We start from the raw sequence: 23,129 nt of genomic DNA, 5'->3' as shown, positions 1-23,129 counted from the left end.
AGAAAATATCGCCGGACAGTGATCAATAACATTTTATTAGGATGACAAAAAAAAGCATATTAGGCGCATATATATTTAACGGAAAATTTTGGTTGTGCGCTCATAGAAGATGCACAGCTGAACTAAGCGCAATTAAACACGTGAAAGGCACACAACACAAGGCAAGCGCTTTGTGTTCATGTTCCTATTCAGTTGCGCATCTGTGATGTGTAGCTTACAATGAACCAAACTGAAACACTTTAAGTTCCGATCATAGAATTTGGATCAAAATTTTCTCGTTTTAAATTTCGTCTGGTGGTAAACTTCTAGTTTAAGTAACACAAAACGAATTTATAACCGATTAATTTTTTCCTCGTGGAGGAATTCGATGCAGCGGCCCTAATGTGGGCGGAGCAGCACTTAACAGTTAAGTCGTCTCTCACTACAACAAAACGCATTAAAAAATGTTGCTATACGGCATTCGTAAAGCGGTGATCTTTATCGTCCATCCCATGCATACCACTTCACCTGCGCCTTGAACACACGACAGTGCAACGCCAAGAGGGCCGGGAGAAGATGTCCACTGCGTGTCACGTATATCTTGTCCTCTACGTCTTGCGCACATGTCCAACATTCTTCGACAAAAAAAATTGAAATTTGGGAAAGTGTAAGATTCTGGTATTGAAATATTCAAGGCCCATTCTTCCGATATCTGGAAAAATCTTCCTTTTATACTGTTTCCATTGCTCGCATCGAGCAGTTATGACTGTAATAGAAAACCAATGAAGAACACTTTGGACTGTAGCAAAAACGTTAATAGCAAAAAAAAATGCAAGCCTGCAGGCGGTAGGTTGGGGATATATTGATTGTTGTAGTAGAATTTTACAATATATGAGGAACACTGCGCTCATAATACCCTCCCTATACCCTATATAACACCCTCCCTGCAAATGCCTTTAAACGTTTTCCCGTTCCAGATTGCTTTTCTCCAGAACTGTTGGGTATGACGTCAGTGGTGCGCCTCCAGGCTCACCGTAACCGGAATGCAGGGGCAGCGGAGAACCTCCTCCATTACACGAAGTACATGGAGGCCTGCAGTTCCTGCAGCACCTTGACGGCCTCCACGTATTGGGCAGTGGTCAACACTGTGTCACCGCCGCCCTCAGACGACTGGCTGACCGCGCCGGACGTCTCCAGCTTGCTGGCGATGTGGTGTTTTGCACGGAAGGCGGCCAGGTGCGCGTAGTACACAGGGGCCGGGATGCTCACGCTCCTTGCACATCGGGAGTATGTGTGGCACAGGTAGAAGCTGAGCTTCTGCAGGTCGTCCGCGCTGAACTTGGAGTCATCCCACACGACATAGTAGTGGGCCGGCCGGCTGGTGCCCTGCGGGTGCGCCGAGGAGTACACTTATTCACATGCGAGAATTCCAAGGGCCGTGTCATGTTGTGTCGCGTCGTGTCGAGGTATGTGGTGGTGCGGTGTGGTCCTGCTTGTGGTGCGATGTGGTGTGGCGTGGTGTTTGCGGTTTAAATGCGCCATTACGTGGGAAGGACAGTGCTTAAACGCAATATACAAAAACCGGCAGTGCCCATGAGCAACCCATGCACTTGCCCTGCTCCTAATGCCGCATGCACAACATGTTTCTGGCTTTATCTGGCCTTAGATGCCCTCGCGCCAATAAATACAGTGAATAACTATTATTTCCTGGCTGGCTGTCATCAGCGCATTGGTCGGTCATCGTCATCTATGTCGGTGTCCCGACTTCGGGACAGCATAAACACCGAGGCATACAAGCCGACACGACTATTTAAACAAAAATCAATTTTGACCGTTTTTTGAGACTTAAAAGCCGCTTCCATCTTTTACGTACGAGCTAAACATCAAGCGCTTCTCTTTTCGCCCAACCTTCTGCAATCATGTCTCAGTAGACGCCACCTCGAGAATAAAAACCAATGACCATATCCACATGACAGCATCACTGAGCACTGGCCATAGAGGCCCCCCATGCGCAACTTCCGATACCGCTTCCCCAAAGGTGAACGATGACGTCACAGTAACACACAGCGCTCCTGATGGACTCAATGTAAAGCGGAAATCTTCCGTCACAGTTTCGCGCGTAGGTGATCTCGAAAACCATGCTTCCGTTTCCTCAAGATGTGGAAGGCCTACACCGCAGGCGCTCCTGGAATTTGTAGCGCATTAACGACGCGACACGACTTTGGCGATGCCGGCGCCCGGACTATTTCCTCCGCAAATTCATAAACGAAAACACCGCAGACCATTTCTTCCCGCTGACAATCGCAACAAGAGCGGAGAAGAGGACGCCTACCTGGATGCCGAAGTGGCTGCAGAGGAAGAAGTCGAAGTCCAGCGGGTGCGTGACCACCGAGTCTACGGTCGTGCCTGGTGGGACGTTTCGACACTTGCCCACGCCGTCGCGGTCGTTGGCGGGCATGAACCTCGTGTGATGCCGCTTCTGGACCACGATGAAAGTAATTGCTGGCTCGTAGGTCTCGTTGGGAGACAGTTCCTTGCACGCCAGCCGGATGGCGCTCACCTGCGAGATTTTAGAGCGGAAACAAAAACTGTCGGTCAAGGCTGAAAGGCCATTCGAATCATCACGATATCTACCTAGTTCAGAATGTAAACCAAACAATTTGGATGTTCACGAACTATGCTGTCGTATCTTATACAATTGTCGTTTCACAAAGAGTGTACGGCGAAGATCACCGTTTTTTTAGGCAATGCTATTATCGGTTGTACTCTGGTTAAACGAGCCGTTTCAGCTACCGTTCAGTTCAACGGAAGTGCAGCTTTTCCAACTGACGCTTAAATGAATAACAGTCGGCTGCAGTTACTCGGCATACTCCTCTAAATTGAGTTCACGCGGTCCACATTCCGGATCACGTGATCGGTTTGCACATAACTCTGCGCATTGACCACCTAGTTGACTTCACTCAACAAAAATTTCTGTGCAAGCTTGGCGTTTCAGTATACCTGTAGTGAACAACCACACAGAGCCAAAAAAAATTCAGTACAGGAACGTCCGGCTTCACCGCTCAGCCGTTGTTTTACTGGTGCCACTTCGCGGCCTTTTTTTTTTCTGGCTACACTAATCCGAATATAGTCGGATACACTCAAGAATGAAGCCGATTTTCTCCGTAAAAGGACCCCCTTCCAGCCAATGGCTTCGGCTTATCATCACGAGCCCTCAAGGCTGACAATGCGGTGTGCGCCGTGGCAGTGACAATAGTCTTCCCTGTGAGGGGGGAGACTAACCCCTTTCATCTAGCATTCGCCACGTGGTTACCCAAGCAGGCTCATGAGAATTGGTCTATGCCATTGGCTGCAAGAGAGTCCATTCAGGGTTCTTGAGTTGCTGGGTTCTTGAGTTGTATCCGACTATAATGGAAGTTGTAGTTGTACTTATATTAGCCAAGATAGCAAGATGTGGCAGCCGGAAATGCCGCCGACTCGGCCGATGCAGCGGGTCAGTAGACTGGTCCAACTGCGTATCTCCACTGCGCTGAGATCTCAACAGCAGGTGGCGCTGCCTTTTATTACCCGTGCCACACGCGCACTTTCTAGATGTTTGTAGCCTTAAGTTTGCCTATGCCATTTTTTTCGGAGCTGGCGCTACACGTCCAGATTTAACGACAATATTATTTATTGGCAAATTTATTGACATTACTGATTCGCAACTAAACAGAGGAGATTACAATCCAATAAATGACGAAATTCAAATGTTTTCTGATAATATTCTGACACCCTCTTTTCAATATAAGTCAGTAGAATATAACCGCGGGTTCAATTTAGAGGCAAGCTCGCCGAAATAGTAGCCAAACATGTCCCGCTTATCACGCTATCAAATCATAAACCTAACACTTGCTTTACAAGAAAGCATCAATGCATGAGAAATAAGAAAAAAAACGGTTGTACAAAAATACAAAGCACGAATGTTCGCCCTGCGCGCCGGGTAAATATAAAACCTACCTAAACCTCTGTTGTTCTGGCCTTTGTGACGAAAAATTTTTTTTTTCAAAAAGCCCTTCCTGCGCTACTTAGGAACAATAAAAGCAAGTCCTTCAAAACAATACGTCCGAACAGTGTCAGTAATGATATATCAATACATGATATTGACAGCACCCCCTACTTCGATGCTGAATGTCCTAAAGCATTTAACTCGTTTTTCGCATATATTTTCACCCAAGAAGATAATCCTAACGTCTCGTATGTACCTGATTTTGGTTACCCGTACATGGCGCCGGTTGACATTACACTTGATGGCTTAGTACACCTGATAAATAACCTAGTACCCTCTTTTTCTGGTGTTGATTAAATCAATTCAAAATACTAAAGACATGCCATTTCTGTCTCCAAAATCATCTTCCTTCATATCTTTAAGCAGTCAATATCTACAGGTGAGGTTTCCACCGGTTGAAAAATAGGAAAGGTTGTACCGGTTTTCAAAAGTGGCAACAAACACTCGCACGAAAACTGCCCACTTCCACCTTTTTGGACTTTGCCAAAGAATTTTATCGGGTAGAACATTGCCGACAAATATCTAAGCTTTGTGCGCTTAAATTACATTCTTTAACTCTGTCATGGGTCCGTAGTTTTCTTTCTAATTGCCAGCAGTACACCGTTGTTAACAAGTATTAATTTCCTGTTTGCGATGTTACATCGGGCGCGGCGCTAGAAGCCTCCTCTGTCCATTAGTATTAATAATTTACATTAATAACCTGCCAGCAACAATCTCATCTTAGATACACATATTTGCTGACGTCTGCATTATTCATTGACCAATAAAATTTACTAATGGCCACCTTGAACTTCAAAGTCACCTCGATTGCATAAACGACTGGTGTAAAACGTGTCTAATGACTAAACATTTCTAAGTGTAATATAATTACTTTTAGCCGAAAATGCGCAACTTCGAATTTTCCATACCGCAATAATAACGATACATTGGCTCGGAATACGCAGTATAAGCATCTAGGCGTCCATATTTCACCAAACTTTACTCGGGCTGAACACACATCCACCACTTTCGCTAATGCTTCCCGGTCACTAGTTTTCTTTCGCCGTAACCTGCTATGCACTACCCCTGACATGCGTAAACAAGCCTATATTACTTTTGTAGCACCGCAGCTAGAGTACACTTCATCCATCTGGTCACCTTATCAGAAATATCTAATAGAAAAGTTGGAAGCTGTCCAGAATCGGGCTTGTCGTCTCATTTTGGCAAAATTACAGTTATCAGTCCAGTGCAACCCAACTGAAGATCAAACTTTCGCTCCATGCATCCTTTGCAAATTCGTCGCGAGACTGCCCTTTTATCTATCTTTCACAAATACGTCCATGCCACTGATTCACCGCCAGCACATCTACAACGTCCCTCCTACTTATAACTGCAGCTATGCCGAATTTATGGCAACACACATGATTTCAACTTCTCGTCACTCCCGCGTGCCATTCGTCTCTGGAACGATCTTCCGGACTGCACCGCCCTGCAGGCTAATCAAGACCCCTTTCGCGAACATCTACCCAAACATTTCGTTGATAACGGTTAGCACGTCATTTAAATACTCAGGATTCGTACAACTTCGTTTTCAGCAGCTTGAGACTATTGCCTCTTCGGTTTCGTGATGCGCAGCTTTGTTCATTTATGCCTGATATGTTTTATTTGGCTTTTGTATAAATCTTCGTGCATTTCTCCTGATTTTGTTTCATGAAGCAAAGTGGTTTTTTTACTTTTATCCCTGTTAATGAATTGCGATATCTTATCTGAACTCACCTGTTTTTTGTGTGTTTTGCTGTACTTTTAATATGATGTTTGGATTTCTGGCCTATTTCTCACTAACTTCTGTATCGCCCCCTTACACAATGCCTCTCCAGAGGCCTATAAGGTATCTGTATATAAATAAATAAATAATTTAACTAGTCACGGTGACGATACCGCCTTCAAGGCAGTAAAAAAAGCCCTGAATATAAACAGTGTAATGAGAAAGTATAACAGCAATGCCCTTCAAATATAATATAAAAATTATTTTGTAGAAAACGCCACTGTTCTTGCTTGACAAGTGTGTAAAAGTAGAACTCGTGTGTCAGCTCACAGGATAACAGTACATATGAATTCCTATTAAAAATAGTGTTGTTTATGAATAAACGATTATACTCTGGGTAGTGACTTCACACAAAAAAGTTGCATGTCTTTACGCATGCGGAATGGCGAAAAGAGTATACAGATCTCGAGCGAATGAGGTGTGGCGAACTCAGAAGGTCGCAAACGCCAGTTAGTCTGTCTAATGTCATTAAATACAAGTGTGTGGCACCGCGCCAATTGCGTTAAAAATTGATTTACTAAGTAAAAAATGACATAAAACTTGACCGTGTGGCACGGGTATAACACCTCGAACTGTCGTTCAGCTCAACGGACGGTCATCTGCACAGCAGTTATAATCGCCCGTGTGTAAGAAGGATGAGAGGCGGAGCGGATACGTACAAAACCGCGCCAGAGGCCTCAGTCTTGGATGTTTACCACCTTTTGCAGAGAAACGATCAAGCTGAGGTCAACTAACGCCGACAAGACGTCTCCAGAAATGAATATCCTGGATGTCCTGAAATTATATCCCTGTGGAGATCAATTCGGTGTCGTTACGTATATGCACAGCTAGTCGGCTTCTCCAAAGACAAAGGTTATCCAATGACACTAGTGACATTGAATGCGGGAAAAACTGTCTTAACAAGATGAGCGTTTAGTGGGCACAGTATAGTAGTAGGCGCAGTTACTTACCTCATAGTTACGGACTTCCAAGAACTGCCCCTCGCTCACTCCGTCCCTGTAGAAGACGATCCGCTCGGGCTTGTGCCTGGTGGCGCGGTGGAAAGCCAGTAGCAATTCTTTGATCATGTCCTTCAGGTCTCTAATGATTTCCACACGCGCCTTAGCCTCGGAGTCTTCAATCTGTACCCGAATGGTGGCGTGAAACTTGGACGGTACAGTGTCTAGGCTTCCGACGCACGCGGCGATGGATGGCCTCACCTTGTCTCCAGGCGATGGGTGCGACACGTCTGCTCCAATGACGATCACGGGCGTATGAAACAGCTTCGGCTTCTCCTGCATCAGGAGACTATTGTTGATACCGCCCATCTTGGCGTTGATCTTCTGGCACAAGTTTTGGATGAGCGCTGCGTTGCACTTTTGGACCACGTTGTTGTCCAAGATGCATTGTGTGCGCAGAGAGAGCTCAGTCTCTGCCACCTGCTTGATCTCAGCGTAGTTCGTGGCTTTTGTTATCACTGCCACAACCATCTCCAACTGCGGGTACTGCTTGCGCTGCTCCGTGAGAACGGTCCGCATGGGCTGGCGGTTTGTGTCGAACGTGATGACCGCAAGCGGCTGCGCAATGCGCATGCCCAGTTCTTGGCCGATGCGGATCAGCATCCTGATGAAGTTTTCCAGGGAATCCTTGTGCGCGGAGCGGCTCACGTTGAGAACAATCCACTTTGTCATGGACATCGCCTTGTAGAAGCGCTGCCCTCGGAGATCCCACGTACCGTCGCGCGGCTTGCACATGGTGTTGTTCTCAAATACCAGAGATGGCGGGTCGAGCACTCTGCCCACAACCTGAGTGGGCTCAGTGTTGATCTTGACGCCGAACTCTCGCAGGTACTTGTCCGAGCTGCTGACCATGTCGCGCACGGACTGACGAATCTTCTGGAAGCGCTTGGCTGGCGGCTTGGCCGTGTGCTTGATCATCTCGGCGGTCTGACTCTCGTCGAGCTTCTTCCGACAGTGCTGGCCTTCGGCCAGCTCGCACACCTCCAGAGGAATGTAGACCGGATGCGTCGGGCTGCCACTCTGCACGCAAGGGAAGTTCGGGTACGACAAGCGCCTGTAGCGGCTCTGGAAGTAGTCGGCGACGGAGATCTGACTACCTTCTGATTCAAAATAGATTTCCTTCGCAGGTTCCCTCGTGATCTTGACCACTTTGTACTTGCGCGGGTACGGAAGGTGCGTCACTTTGACACGGAGTCCCTTGAGCTCCCTATTCAGGCGCACGTACTGGTTGTCGCGCAATGACCGGAAGTCTGCGGGCGTCAACACACGACGGCTGTCGCTTAAGAACCTGCACATGAAGTCGACCAGTGGAAGCGACTCGTAGAATGTGGTTGCTGACATGTCGACGTTAAGCATGGGCTTCCATTGGGCGGGTCGAACACTCGTGTAGTAGCCAAACCACACCTCCCGGCCTCCTCCGAGGTCATTGTGCTCGTTGGGTCCCGGCGGTCTGAAAAACGAGCGTCCAACTGGTGCAAGGTTTATCGAGGGGCTGTGCCTCAAGACGATGTCTATGGCCTGGAGGACTTCCTGGGGCACAGTTTGTACGCGCTTTTGGAAGACGCCATGCAGGGCGTCCAGATTCACTGTGGCCGCGTACTGGATCTTGATTATAAACTTCTCGGATCTTTGGTCTTCCTCGAGGTCGACTGTGAATGTCCGCTCGCGGAAGTTGAGCTGGCGGCGTGTGTACAGGTTCTTGCGGCCATCGAAAGCAGGAATGCAGTTGGCCAGGTCTTGCCGGTACTTCTTTACTAGGAGCTCGATGACAATCCTGTTGATCTTTGTACTGAGGCATCGGTAGTTTTTCTGCTCAGGAACCTTGGTCTCCTTGGCAGTTTCCGAGGAGATGTCGACGTCGTAGTGGTAGACGCTGCCAGTCGGTATCTCGATGCTGAAGTGGTTGGCAAGAAGTTGTATGGTCCGGCCCAGCTGGCCGTGGGCAGGCCGCCGTGGGAAGTGAGAGGGTAGGGTTCTCTCGAGCTCCTGCGCCGTGTTTGGAGGTAATTAGAGCAGAGCATGAACAATTAAGTATGGACGCACTGTTTCGTGTGTTGAGCGTCACATAAGTTTGGCCGAATGGTCTTCGATTTACACTACAGCGCAGGACCGGTTCCGGTGGGTCTTAATGGAAAAAGCCTCCTGCACCCCGTGCATTATAGCGAGCCATTTAAAGGACAGCGCTTGAACAAGAATATCCTCCAGTGACAATGTTTAAAATGTTTTGTGCAAGCGACGTTATGTGCAGTCAAAATTTAAATTTCAGCGTCTTCGAGCCTTTCTATATCTTTTCATCACTCTTTTCATGCTCACAGGTCGGCGCTGTTCAGCCAGCCCTACCCACTCGGCCCCACCGCCGGCTGCCTATGCGTTCGGGATTTCCCCCCCCCCCTGTAGAATGGGGTCAGGGGGGCTTCCTGAACCGCCGAAGCGACGCTCATTACTGGCAGCGGCCATAGCAGCTGCCTTATTTCTTAATCTAACCGACAGACACATCTGAACAAAAATACGCAGGAGCGCGAGGCGGAGAAATGCGCGGGCGTGAAAAAGTCACTGGAAAGAGCTCGCCAACCTTCGCTCGGGATTGTGGGTCCTGAATATTTGGTTCTGTACCCGGTTAGTCAAAAGTTTCGGGGCCAGAGGGCTTGCTTGTTTCATCGGTATATCATGGCATTTAAGACGCGAATAAAGCTATCAAGGTTCCCAGAGCACAGAACGATACCTCTTCCGCTTTCTACGGATATTCTGAGTCTGGTGGTGTCATGTCTACCTGATAATACAGCTCAAAAGCAGACCCTTTGGCCTGAGAACTTTTAACCGACCCTGTAATTTCCTCGGATTATATTTCAGAGCCTTGTGCTATTTTGAGCGGATATGACAGGGACGATCGGGACGATTGCAAAATCAAGGAACCGCACTGCGTAGTCGCGGTGTTCATCAAAAGCGAGACAGTAATTACTTGTTCTTTTTTTGCCTTAAATTATTTATACAGTGAACCAAGGCCATGATGGTGCCACAGCTGTAGAAGCATTTCTTGCAAGGTTTCTGAACCACTCAAAGGGAAAATGTGGGCTATTTTGAATATGTTTAGACGTGGTATTGTGTTCCCATTCGCATCACATTTCTTAAGAGTCCCTTCTCTGTGCCTCAAAAACCGTTTTTCAGAATCCTGAGTAGAAGCTCTTTAAAACAGGAAAAACAAAGAACGCCGAAACCAAAACTCGGTTTCTCCCCAAGTATGACGCCGAGATCGAGGCTTGTCGTCATGCATACTGTCACAGAACCTCTCGGTGCGTTGACTGACTAAACTGGAGACTGTAAGCGACCGACCACTGTTTGTGTGAAATGGCCAAAAACAAAGGTCTTATTTCTTTTCTTCTTGACCAATCTCCGAGCAAATATCGACGGGCATGCAGCTGGTGACGTCACATGTCCAAGGTGGCCCACAGAAATGGTCCCGATTGGGGTGAAAAAATTTAATTATTGATGATGAAACAAACCGGCGCCCGGCACCGAAGCTCGGCACAAGGAACTACAGTGGAAATTTCGGCATTCGTGGAGGTCGGAAAGACGCACCAGCCGCTCATTAACAGTGAAAGATAAGCAACATACGGGAATCTTTCTATGAATTGACAATGTGCAGACGCGTAATTTATGAGAATCAACAGCTACAGCCCAAGGAAACATCAATTTGTCAGAGTGGAAGTTTGGGCTCGACAGTGCAACATTTCGCTTGGAGAAAAAGCGCATTTAACGCGTGAATAAAAAAGACACTGCACTCACTGCGGTGGCTCAGTGCTTAGTGCGCTCGGCTGCTGACCCGGTGTTCGCAGGTTTGAACCCGACCGCGGCGGCTGCGTTTTGATTGAGGCGAAAGGCGCCCGTGTGCTGTTCGATGTCAGTGCACGTTAAAGATCCCCAGGAGGTCGAAATTATTCCTCAGCCCTCCACTACGGCACTACTTCGTTTCTTCTTTCACTCCCCCCACCCTTGTCCCTTCCCTTACGGGGGCGGTTGGGGGCACTGCACCATTTCCTTCCGCCCCCCCCCTCCCGCCAGAAAAGTTAATGTCGATTAGCCCAATAATAATAATAATAGGAATAATAATAATAATTGCTTTTTGGGATAAGGAAATGATGCACCATCTGTCTCATATATCCCTGCACACCTGAACCGCGCCATAAAAGAAGGGATAGAGGGAGTGAAAGAAGAAAGGAAGAAAGAGGTTCCGTAGTGGAGGGCACCGGAATAATTTCGACCACCTGAGGATCTTTAACCTGCACTGACATCGCACAGCACATGGGCGCCTTAGTGTTTTGTTTCCATAAAAACGCAGCTGCCGCGTTCGGGTTCGAACCCGGGAACTCCAGATCAGTAGCAGAGCGCCCTAACCACTGAGCCACCGCGGCGGGTTGGATTAGCCCAGCTAATCCAGGATATACAAAGGGGAAGCGAGATTGAGCTCTCCACTGTCCCGCAGAGCCGGTTGTGCGCCTTTCCTGGTTGTGCGCTTTTCCTTTCGTGAAAATGAATGGTCATTGCAAAATTGTGAACTCCAATGAACTCTACCAAGTCCTTCCACTAACTTGTTTTCTTTGGTTTTTGAGGAAAGGAAATCGCACAGTTACCATCTCACATATCTCAGTGGACACCCGAACCACCCCAAGAAGGAAGTGATAAAGGAGGGAGGGAAAGAGGAAAGAGAAAACAAAATTGAAAGTTGGATTTTGAGGAAAGGCAGGTGGAACACCTGTGGCTCAGTGCTACTAGTGGGGCATGCACAGTAGTGGGTAGAGAGCGAAAGAGAGAAATGCCATGTGTCATTACTGCTCCACGTCCTCTCCAGGAATCATGCAAAATTGCTCAACCTGTGGCCAGTAAAGCTTTCACTTTAAAAACAATATTTCATACGCTGGCAACAAAACACTCGGCCGCCGGCGTATAAGTAGTTAACTCCAAGGCTAAACCTGACGACGCACCAATTGCTTGAGCCACCCTTTATCCAGGTGAGACTAAGGCCCTGAACCTCACAGAAGAAACTGTGAAAATTGAAAATTGATTTTTGGGGAAAGGAAATGGCGCTGTATCTTTCTCACATATTGGCAGACACATGAAACACCCTATAAGGGAAGGGAAAACGGAGGGAGTGAAAAAGGAAAGGATGAAAGAGGAAAGGAAGAAAGAGGTGCTGTAGTGGAGGGCTCCGGAATAATTTCAATCACCTGGGGATCTTCATTGTACACTGACATCGCAAAGCACAGGGGTGCCTTAGCGCTTCGCCTCCATCGAAATGTATTGCAGCTGCCCGGTCTGATTCGAACCACTCATTTAAGTACGGTCTTTACGTCACAAACTTCGGTTTTAAATTTCAGCCACTCGCCTTGTCCTCCTCATTGTTGACCAAGGAACCCGTAGCGGTTCCGAAACGTTGTTCTCGATCTAGGCATTGTCAGCAGCTAAATCTTACGTTTCACTTCCAGAGCGCCCTATACGTCATGCACTACCACGATGCTTGCTACCCACAGCACTTTTCAGCAGTAAAAACTAAGCCCTGTAGTCGGCTGGAACTCCAGAAAGAAGCGACGGATGCACTTCAAAGGACGCCTTGCAGCCTACGGCGTCGGCCGATTCTCCGGGCGCCGCTGTCAATCTGATCAAGCGGTGGTTCATATCCTTTCATATGCCACTCCCTGAGATGTCACACAGGTCCAAGAGGATTGAGTAACCATGACGTCATGGGAACCAGTCGACGCCATTGGCTGGAGGGCCTCTATCGAGAGGCACATGCCGCTTCTTTCTTCAGTTGTATTATACCGGAGTTCGGTTCTCGTACCGTCCACTTAAGTCGATGTTTTGGAGAGGTGAGGTTTCCTCTTGCCTTGAAGCTAACAGCTGAACCTCTTTGTAACGAAGCGGTTTAATACGAAACAACTTATATAACGAAGAAATTATGATTGCACGTGGAAGCTCGGCCATCAGGGGCTATAACAAAGCTACAGCTATAACGAAGTAACCGCCGGAAACCTTCAACTTCGTTGTAAAGAGGTTCAAATGTATTTGGACCACTGGCATAACGAGATGCACAGCATGGTTTATAACGAAATAATGAATATAACGAAGGAATTACGATTCCCCTCGGGAGCTCCTTCAACAGTGCATATAACGAAGCAACAGCCGTGAACGAACTTTCAGCTTCCTTATAACGAGGTTAAACGAACTACATGGCATGGCTCAAGATGAAGCCCTTTTCGGAAAACAGTACGCACCTTGATCCTGACATCGTCGCCTGAAGTGGCCTGGTCGCCAGCTGCGGGGGTCTGCTGTGTCACCGCGACGGGCGGCGTGCTTGGTGGCGACGGTGGTAGGGCAGCTGCTGCCGGCTGAGTGCCACTCACGGCGGCTGCTGCGGATGCAGGCCGGGGGCTGATGGAAGCTACCTTGGCGGAACCCGCGGCGGCGGCGGCCCCGTAGCTGGGACGGGAGGCGCTGGGCTGAGCGGTGGGGTGAGCGCTGGGATCCGCGGCCGTGGTCAGGCCGCCGCTGACGGCGCGCGGCTGCGGGCTGGCCGCGGCGCCCTGCTGGAGTGCTTGCGCGAACGAAACCCACGAGGGACCGGCGGGCGACGGAGCAGGAGGTGTGGCTTGGTTGCCACCGCTGGCCGAAGGCACTGCTGCGAGCCGAAAATGCCAATTTAACGCCGGCTCTATATATCGGCTGCGCTTGCGATCATATCGATCGTTACGACACGCATATATACACTGCCGAAAGCAGAAGACTGGACAGGCGTCGCCGGAGCTCCGTTGGTAGAGCACCGGACGCGAAATTCAGAGGTCGTGGGTTTCGGATCCCACCGGCGGCATGTGGTTGTTTTTCTTCTGCTTTTTAATGAATTATCTTTAAAAAGTTTCGCTTTTTATGAGGGTTTAAGGTCGCAAAGAGACTATTTAAAAAGTCATTGCCATATTAAGCCCCCACTGATGAACACCACAAAATATTTTTTTTTTAAATTTCCCTATGCTCCTTGGTTCGGTCACTGTTGGCTTGCGTCATGTATTTCTTAACGAGCCCCTTTCGTCCCCTTCCCTTGTCTGCTCAACGGGAAAAAACATCTGGTATACAGTACTTAGTCGATGGTTTGATGGAATGCCGTCTGGTCAGGTCAGCAGAATGAATCTTCGGTTTACTGACCATGTGAAAGTGGTCAGCTGACTGCAGTTAACATAGTTGACATGGTCAGTGACCGAAAACTCAGTATACTGTGGTCGAGAGAACAGGTCGGAACAGCCGTCCCAACTCAGACAGCTGTGTAAGCCGATAATGGCATGCTCCGTGACTAAACGCGACTAAACATGCAGCTCCCCCAAACAGCGTCGTATAGCCCTTGCACTGAAGAACTTAGTGCGAGGCAATAGCTGTCGCGCAGGGTCTTAATTTTCACACAAAAGTGATCAGCCCTCCCCCCACCGCAACGAAGAAGCGGCAAACGACAAACCCCGCCGCGCGTTCAATATACTTGAGACACACGCGCACGCTTTTCGTCTAGCTGTATACGTGAGAATAAAAACAATTTTCTAAAACAACAAAAAAAAAACAACTAGGCTAACCCTGGAATTCAGCGAAAAGGAAGGACGCTTGCAAAGTGCCTCAGGCTCGTCCATGGCAGCGCCTGCATTCACGGCCGTTCTATATTATATACACACACGACATGGCTTAGACGTAGTATCAACCAATGTCAAAGAGCAGAGGTGAACTAAAGGTCATGGGTAAAGGGTCAAGAGCGACGCCATAACTGTACCACGTACGGTCATACACGGCTAACGTGGTTGGGCTGACGGTCGCGCAAGGTTATTCTCCGGCCTATGCGATGAATGCTTTACCAAACGTGGTGAAACTTTTCGCTTCGTATTCAACTGCAGTGACTTCTTCAGTTTCATTCCGTTTAGGGCGCAGCTCGCCCGTCCCTGCGTTCCGCATCGTAGTCGCTGTAACATGCTACCTGACAGATGACGTGTTACGGAGTGTGACAGGTGACGTGTTGGCACGAAGTAGCAGAGCGAAGCGCCACCTGACACGGCGAGAGGAATGGACAGCCGGAAGGCGGCTGCTACGGGACGATGCCGGAGGGGGGCTAGCAACGTAACACGACACCTGCCAAGCGGTAGCTGGCGGCTTGCGGAGACCTGGGCTGAACTTTCGAATTACCGTCCGTCGAATCAGCCTTCAATTTTTTTCATTTATATATCGGGCGTAAAGAATGCACGTTCCTTGCCGCGGATAACGCTTGCTGTCACGGAGAATGTCAGCACATGCTCGCTGTGGGAAACGCGCTTCCCCAATTCCCTTCCTTTCTTCAAAATCGACGGAGTCCGCAACATCGTGAACGACAATGCCAATGATCACAATGAACGCGACGGTGGCGGCTAAGTGACGTCATAGCTCTCACATGGTTTCTCCTCGGTTCAAGGTCAAACTCGTCAAGCTGTTAAGCCGCCTTGACTTCACCCGGCAGCCCCCCCCCCCCCAAAAAAAAAAAACAAAAAAAACACGCAGTCGCGAGAAATAGCGACCACAATCCGGGGAGAGGTATTTTTTGAAAATTGGCTTTTGAGGAAAGAAAATAACGCAGTAACCGTCTTGCATATCTCGGTGGACACCTGTACCACGCCGGAAGGGAAGGGATAGAAGGAGCGAGTGAAAAAAGAAAGGAAGAAAGAGGTGCCGTAGTGGGGTCTCCGAAAAAGTTTTGACCACCAGGAGATATTTAACCTGCACTGACATCGCACAACACTCGAGCGCCTCTGCATTTCGCCTCCATCAAAACGCGGCCGCCGTGGTCGGGTTCGAACCCGGGTACTCCGGAACAGTAGCCGAGCACCCTAATCACTGAGCCACTGTGACGGGTAATGCGGATAGCCCAAGCCGAAAATGCCACGGTAACAGAGTAATGAACAGAAACACGATACCCGAAAGACGCGGGTTCGGTGGCCGCGGCGGTCGAATTTCGATGGAGGCGAAATTCATGAGGCCCGTGTTCTGTGCGATGTCAGCGCACGTTAAAGAACCCCCAGGTGGTCGAAATTTGCGGAGCCCTTCAGCACAGCGTCCCTCATAGCCTAAGTCTCTTTGGGACGTTAAACCCAAATAAACCATAAAGGAATCGTAAATGCGCTGAGGGGACTGGGGTGCGGAGCTGCAGAGAGGTTGCTGTGCACCAAGAAGAACGGGCTAAAACGAGACAGCAGCGGTCGGAAACGTGCCGTGGATCAAGGCACTGACCAAGCTGAAGAGCGTTCCACAGCACCCGTCCCGTGTCAGGTCAGCAGCATGGACGGAACACACAGGCGCACGGGCGACGCGTGCAGCAGCGCGTGCTCGAGGAGCGTCGAGACGAACAGTGCGCGTGCGCAAGGCGAACGTTCGGCAAGGCATTCACGGCAGGAACGCGCCGCCGGTCACAAATGCGCGGCTCGGCTGGAACCCCTTTTATGGGTCCTCTCAGAAAAAATTAAAAACAAAAGATGACGTGAAGCGAAGCGACGCGATCCTTTGTATTGGGTTATGCGCTTCAGTTAGGTATTTCACATAACCTGTTAGCACTGACGTTCGTAGCATGCCTGGAATTTGGTAATTTTCTTCATTCCGCATACATTCTATCGTATAGCAATGCTACCGCAACATCAAGTATTCCCGAGACTGCAGCATCAATGCAAAACATTGGTTGTCATAACAAAATAGCCTAATATTAATGATATCTAAAGAGTGCATTGTCCACAACGCTGGTTGGAGCTTGAGCAAGCTGAAGGCTTCGCGATTTCACTAAGCGTGCGGGCTTTGTTCGAACAAAGCAAGGCTATTGTCACAGCCTGAGGGCATCGAGCCCAATACTGGCGTTGCATATGGCGACACTGTACGAACCACGAGGACCGGAGACGCGAAGTCGTACGCAGTCCAAAGGCCACTTCACATAGGAGCGGAAACGCTAGCAATTTGTGCCGCCGCGGCGCACAAAGCCGTTTCGAGCGGTCGCGGCGCATCTAACGGCCAGAGGAAAGAGGTTCAATAAATGTGCAAATTCTTCGATGCAACGCGCCGCTCTATCGCTCTGCTCGCTCATTTGCTTGCACGTGAACCCACCTTAACGCGATTAGAAGGCTGCCGAGGTCGCTTCGGCTCAACCGAACCAGGTTCTTTTTTTCTCTCAAGTCACGGTCACTCACGCTCACGTAAAAACGATGGTGCATAATAGCGAAAACAAACGGGTAACGAAGCTCGTGCATTTCGTTCAGCCTTCTCGCAAAAATATGCTTTAGAACACAATCATCGTAGCCCACGAGGTTAGGCCTCAAGCGACCACTATGTGACGCCAGATGAACAAAGGGATCGAGCACCCAAACGAGACAGCGGCGGAGGCCACAGAACCGGAAGGAAATTCGCTACGCACCTGGAGGTCCAGCAGCTGAGTCGTTTTTCTTCATGTCTTTGCGCTTTCCTTTCCCCATTTAGATAGCGGGGCCACAAACACAATTGGCAATCAACGGAACGGACGTCTTGACTGCCTGTCGAGCCCCTAGAGAAAGGCAAAATGGCTGCGCTGTTTCTCTTTTATAGAGGCCTTTTCCGCTCTGCGATTGGCTCATATGCGACGCCACGAGCTGCACGTGTTCCGCCGTCATTGGCTACGCTTGGAGACGTCATGCGCGTGCCGGCGCTTCTGCCTCCATGAAAGCATAAAGAAAAAAAGACTGTATGGAACCAAAGGGAATTGTATGATAACGCTTTACCACTGCTCCTTATGGGAACGCAAGGTCCCGGCGCGTCTCGAACACGCGCGCTGAGGAAGTCGAAGACAACAAGTGGAGGGTGACTCCGCTTCGAAACCCAATTATTCCTAGAAGCTACTTTGCTCAGAGGGTGGTGGTGGTAGTGGTTTTATTAAAAATAATAGTAAAAAGGAAGGAAAAGTTTTTGCTAGCCCCGGCATCTGCCATCGATACTGAAGCACCTGAGCTGGGGCAGCGGAAATAAAGGACAGCAGGCAGAATGAAGAAATGAAATGAAAGAGGTGAGGGGACAGGAAGAGAGGATAGGGGGAGAAGTAATATGTACAAACTATATACACAATCGCTTCTCGGCCTTTTGGCTTAGATTGGCGCTCAGGCCGTCAGATCGTGCTCGGCCTGCTGTGTTCCTGCGTGCGTTCCGGCCGCCGGCTTGCGTCGGTGGCCGGTGTTCGACCACCAAGAGTGATCTTTTGTTCCGGTGCCCTTCGGCTGGCGGGCGCCTCAACATGGTGAGCCAGCCACCTACAAAGGCCCTTGCCTTTGATGTCGTCGTCCCTGAGGGGGCTAGTCCGGAGGATGTCGTCGATGCGACAGCCTCCGTAGTTCGTTTGGAAGAAGTTTACTGTGTCCAGCACTTCGGTGGACGCAACTACCAAGTTACCGTAAAGAGTGAAGCCGCCATGGCTGCCATCGTTGATGCGTCTTGCCTCATCATCGGCAACGAACGCGTCCCCATCGTTCCCCTGAGCCCCCAGGTGACTCAGGTGACTGTTCTTTTTCTGCCCGCCCGAGTACCAAGTGATGCCCTTGCCAAGGCTCTTTCTCCTTATGGCAAGGTGCTGCACATAAGTCGCGGCATCATGGGGTCGCGTCCCACTGTCACCACCGGGACGTGGTATGTCCGAATTGAAATGAAGCCCGAGTCGCCCGTGCCTAACTACATCAAGGTCGCTGGCCACCGCGTGACATGCGATTACAAAGGCATGCAGCGTGTTTGTCGACGTTGTGGGTCGACATCACACTTCAGAGCACAGTGTACGGCTCCGTTCTGAGCCCGCTGCGGCGTCTTTGGGCACCAAGGCCAAGGTTGTGTGCTGCCGTGTCGACGTTGTGGTGATCCACACGCTACCGTGGCATGCGCGATCAAGCCCTCGTACTCTGAGGCTGCGGCCCGACCTGCACCTCCACCGGCTGCACAGGCAGCCGATGAAGCCATCAAGGAACGCGGCGTTTCCGACACCAACGGCTTTGTGAGTGGTTCCTCGGCGTCTCTGAATGTATCGGTGGAGGAAGCGGTGCCTACGGCTGATGCGTCCAGTGATGCACCTCGCAAGCCGGCATTAAATGTGCCTGCTATGTCAGCCTCAGTCTCTCCAAGTGTACCTGCCGCTACGGAGGCCGAGCCCATTGCGCCCCTGCAGGTCTCTGATGCTGGGGACAGGCCGCTCTCACAGCCTGCGCGGCAGCCTGCAGCCAGCGTTGCGGTTTTGAGCGACAACGCCAGCGTATCTGAGGCCGATGGTGACGAGAGCAGCTTGTCGTCCTCAGCTTCTTCAGTCAACCTCGTCATCGACGAGACTATCATCGTGCCTGGGCAGGAGCCGAGGCCGCCGTCGTCATCTCCTTCGTCATCGCAGTTTAGTGTCGGCACAAATATTTCGCCTGGGCAGGAGCCAAGGCCATCTCCTGACGTGGAATCTGTGCAGTCGCCGTCCTCTTCTGCGTCGAGGATTAGCGCCAGCACTTCTAGTACTCTCTCTTCGGATGTTGAGATGGTCGCTTTGAGCTCCAGCATAAAGCGTCCACATACGTCAACTACGGACTCGGACAACTCTTCTGGTCGGGCAAGGAGGCCTCGTGCCTCCTCTGGTCCGACTCTACAAAAAAAGTGAGATGGTTTGGCGCCGTTCGTAGCGCGCATTGTATTGCTTAGACATCACAACTCGTTGTTTTTTGGCTTTTTTCATTACCAAAATGGCTACACTTAACATCATCACGCTTAACGTGCAAGGGTTTCGCAATGTTATGAAGCAGACCGAGGTGGTCGCTTTCGCTCGTTCATCGGGCTGCGATATCCTCTGCCTGCAAGAAACTAATTTTTTTCGCCTCAGTGACGTGTTGGAATTTAAGCGTAGGTTTGGTATTGATGCTTTCTTTTCGTACGCTAGCACGCGTTCTAGCGGAGTTGGCGTTCTTGTTCTGAACCGAATACTTCTGCGAGACCATCATGTTACCTACGATGCGCTTGGACGCGTGCTGGCGTTCGACTGCACGTTTAACTCACTTCGTCTGAGACTTCTTTGCATCTACGCACCTGCGCATTCTAATTTGGTAAACTCATTTTATAAAAATCTTGATGTGTATTTTCTTGGAGGACGAAACGTTGTGATGTTGGGCGATTTCAACTGCGTGCTCGATACGGTCGCTGATGTGCAGGGCCCTGGCAGAGGCAGACCAAGCTGGAATGCGCGCGAGTTGCGCCGCCTAGTCAACCAGTTTCTGTTAACAGATGCTTATGAGCTCCTGCATGGCGGCGTCTTTGTGTGGACTTGGCGTCGCGGATTGTCGTCAAGCAGGCTAGACAGGGCGTACGTACCGACGGGCCTTTCGAGGACAGTGGGTGCTGCTAATGTAATAACGCTGCCATCCTCACCAGTACACATATCAGACCATCGCCCCTTTCTTCTGTCGCTCAGGGTTCCGGCGGCTGCAGTGTCTCCTTTCAGACCATGGCGTTTGGATGTACGCATCCTTCACGATGCCAGCACGAGAGAAGGACTAACGCGGGCCTTGCGGTTTTCGGTTGTTGGGGCCGTGCCTGGTGACTGGGATCGTCTGAAGGAGCAGTGGCGTCACCATTGCGCCGCTTCTGGTCGAGCCCTTAGAGCTCGCGTCTCAGCTGAGGTTCGTGTTATGACGGCGAAGCTCCGTATAGCTCAGCGCACCCCGTCGCCATCGGCGCTTATGTGTGCATGGAAAGAGGAACTTTCAGAGCGTCTCCAGCGTCTTTTACGATCGTCCTCTCTGACAGCGGCCGCATGGCGTTGTCGGCGCAATCCAACTTCTCATCCAGAGGTGCTTCGGTTTGCACGCCAGGAGCTGTTGTGCGCTCAAGGTGCCCCTGCTTATACCTCTTCCGTCGGTGCTGTGGCCCAGCCAGTTGGCAGGAATTTCAGTGCGTTTTTCGTCCATTTCAGGGATATTGCTCAGTCGCACTTTTTGGTTCATCGCGATGACGTTTCCGCACACCCTTTTTTTGCAGGCTTGCCGCAGGTTGCGGATGAACTTCATGATGGCCTTATGGCTCCGCCAACAACAGACGAAATCAAGGAGGCGTTAGATTCCATGAAACGAGGCTCAACGCCTGGGCCAGATGGTCTTCCTGTGGAGTTCTATTTACAATTCTGGCATATAGTAGGCCCCATTTTCACGGAAGTGTTAAAAATCTGTTTCACTCGGAATGTCCTTCCTAATTCATTTAAAAGAGGCCGCATCGTTCTGATCCCTAAAAAGTCTTCTTTCTCGACATGTCCGGCAGATTGGCGCCCTATCACCTTACTACATACAGATTATAAAGTATTAGCAAAATTACTCGTCCGCCGTTTACGGGCTCTTCTCCCGTCCCTCATTTCCTGCCACCAGGTTTGCTCCATTCCGGGCCGTGAAATACATAGTTTATCTTCTGTAACGAGAGATATCCTAGAGTATACTATACGGCGGCGCGCACAGGGTCTTCTTGTTTCTCTAGATCAAGAGAAGGCATTCGACTTTCTAGAGCATGAGTATATTTACGGTACACTGGATGCTTTCGGTTTCCCACCTTCTTTAGTGCTACTTATTAAAGAGATGTACAGAGATATTTCAAGCACTCTGTTCCTCGATGGCTGGGAAAGTACCGCATTTGATGTTGGTCGCGGCGTCCGTCAAGGTTGTCCGCTCTCCCCTCTTTTGTTTGTCTTAGCATTAGAGCCTTTCCTTTTGGCAGTCAATCACCATTCTCTCATTAGCGGTCTGGCATTGCCAGGCAGTGAGAGTGTACGCGTCACTGCTTATGCAGATGACATCACGCTATACTTAGCTGATGAACGCAGCCTGCTCGAAGTTTTAAACGTGTTTCGTGAGTACGCCTCCTTGTCGGGGGCTGCTCTTAATTATTCCAAGAGTCATTACTTTTTTGTATGGTCACCTCAGAGACGTATAACGAGTACAATACCTTTGCAGTGGTGTGAGCAGATGCGCATTTTAGGAGTGACCTACGACTGTGCTGGAGTATGGGATGGTATGTGGTCTTCGGTCGTAGAGGGTATTACAGCTCGTGTGCAGAGGGCACAGACCTTTGACCTTCCTCTGCTTGAGAGGCGCTACCTGGTTCAGTCGGTCGTGCTGGGTGCCTTTTGGTATCTTTGCCACATTGTTAAACCACCCCTGCGCGTCATAAGGCGGGTGCAGACTACAGTTTTTTCTTTTTTTTGGTCAGGCGGAACCGAGCTTGTGGCTCGTGCTGTTCTTGGACAACCACGTGAGAGAGGTGGTTTTGCCTTCCCAATGTTGACCATCACGTCCTCACTGTTAGCATTGAAGTGCATGTTGCGTATCCTGCTGGGGGACGCGTCTCCGGCGCGAACCCTGGCGCGGTACTTTTTGGGCCCTTCCTTGCGCTTTTTGGATCCCTCGGCCCCAGTTAATCATGGTCCTCAATCAGAGAAGCCTACCGCTATATATACTACGGCAGTGGCCTTTTTCAGGCATGCAAGCGCAGTAGCACCTGACGTCAACATCCTTACAGACCGTGTCGTGAATATTATGGGCTCGCTGTTGTTGCCTGTTGTGCCGGCGGCTCGCCGCTCACCGATGTGCCGCGTTCAATGGGCGCGCATAACATCGACGCCTCTCCCAGACCATCTACGTGACTTTGTGTGGAAACTTGGTTGGGTAGTGCTGCCTACTTGTGATCGGCTGGAGCGGTGGGACGTTTTACGCTCCAGTACCTGTCCGAATTGCCCGCTTCCGGAATCTAATCGCCATGCTACAGTCACCTGCATGGTAGCACGTGTCTTTTGGCGCGCCGTTCATGCGGGATTCCGTGGGCAGGGCATTTCGAGCTTTGTCTCCCGCGGCCGCTTCCCCAGCGGCCGTTTTGCTCGCCTGTTAATTTTTGCAGGTCTTTTTAGTTTATGGCGCAATCGATGCACCGCGGTCGCTGGTGGCTTTCGACGCCGAGCTGTGTGGCCAATACTTGGCCGTCTTAGAAGGGAGCTGATCAGTTTCTTGTCAGAGGAACTCTTTTTCTTGGGAGAGGAAGAGTTTCTCCGGCAGTGGTCATGCCCATTCATTTCTGTTAACAATGAACGTCTTGTTCTGGTCTTTAGACCAAACTGGCGCTAGGGTCTTCTTCTTTATTCCCCCCCCCCTTTTTTTTCCGTGTCAGATTTTTCCGGTATCACTCACTGTTAATAATCATGCCACGCCGCTTTAAATCGCACACAAGAAATTCCTGTTAGTTATTCAAAGATGTTTTGGCA

General features: G+C 50.0%; 1 protein-coding gene across 1 annotated transcript in view; it reads right to left on the bottom strand.

Annotated features, from left to right (window-relative positions):
• Positions 1–331: 331 nt before the first annotated feature.
• LOC144121141 (protein argonaute-2-like) overlaps positions 332–23,129 on the bottom strand; it is a 45,492-nt gene continuing 22,694 nt past the window's right edge. The window contains exons 2-5 of the mRNA XM_077654126.1: positions 13,093–13,496; positions 6,779–8,812; positions 2,312–2,539; positions 332–1,365 (exon numbers count right to left, since the gene is read on the bottom strand). Of these exons, the coding sequence (XP_077510252.1) occupies positions 1,051–1,365; positions 2,312–2,539; positions 6,779–8,812; positions 13,093–13,496 (2,981 nt within the window). The 3' untranslated portion in view covers positions 332–1,050. The remainder of the gene's footprint in view (positions 1,366–2,311; positions 2,540–6,778; positions 8,813–13,092; positions 13,497–23,129) is intronic.

Source organism: Amblyomma americanum, chromosome 1, assembly GCF_052857255.1.
Source record: "Amblyomma americanum isolate KBUSLIRL-KWMA chromosome 1, ASM5285725v1, whole genome shotgun sequence".
Classification (NCBI taxonomy): Eukaryota; Metazoa; Arthropoda; class Arachnida; order Ixodida; family Ixodidae; genus Amblyomma; species Amblyomma americanum.
Note: the sequence above shows the minus strand (reverse complement) of the source record. Positions and strands in the feature narration are given on the sequence as shown.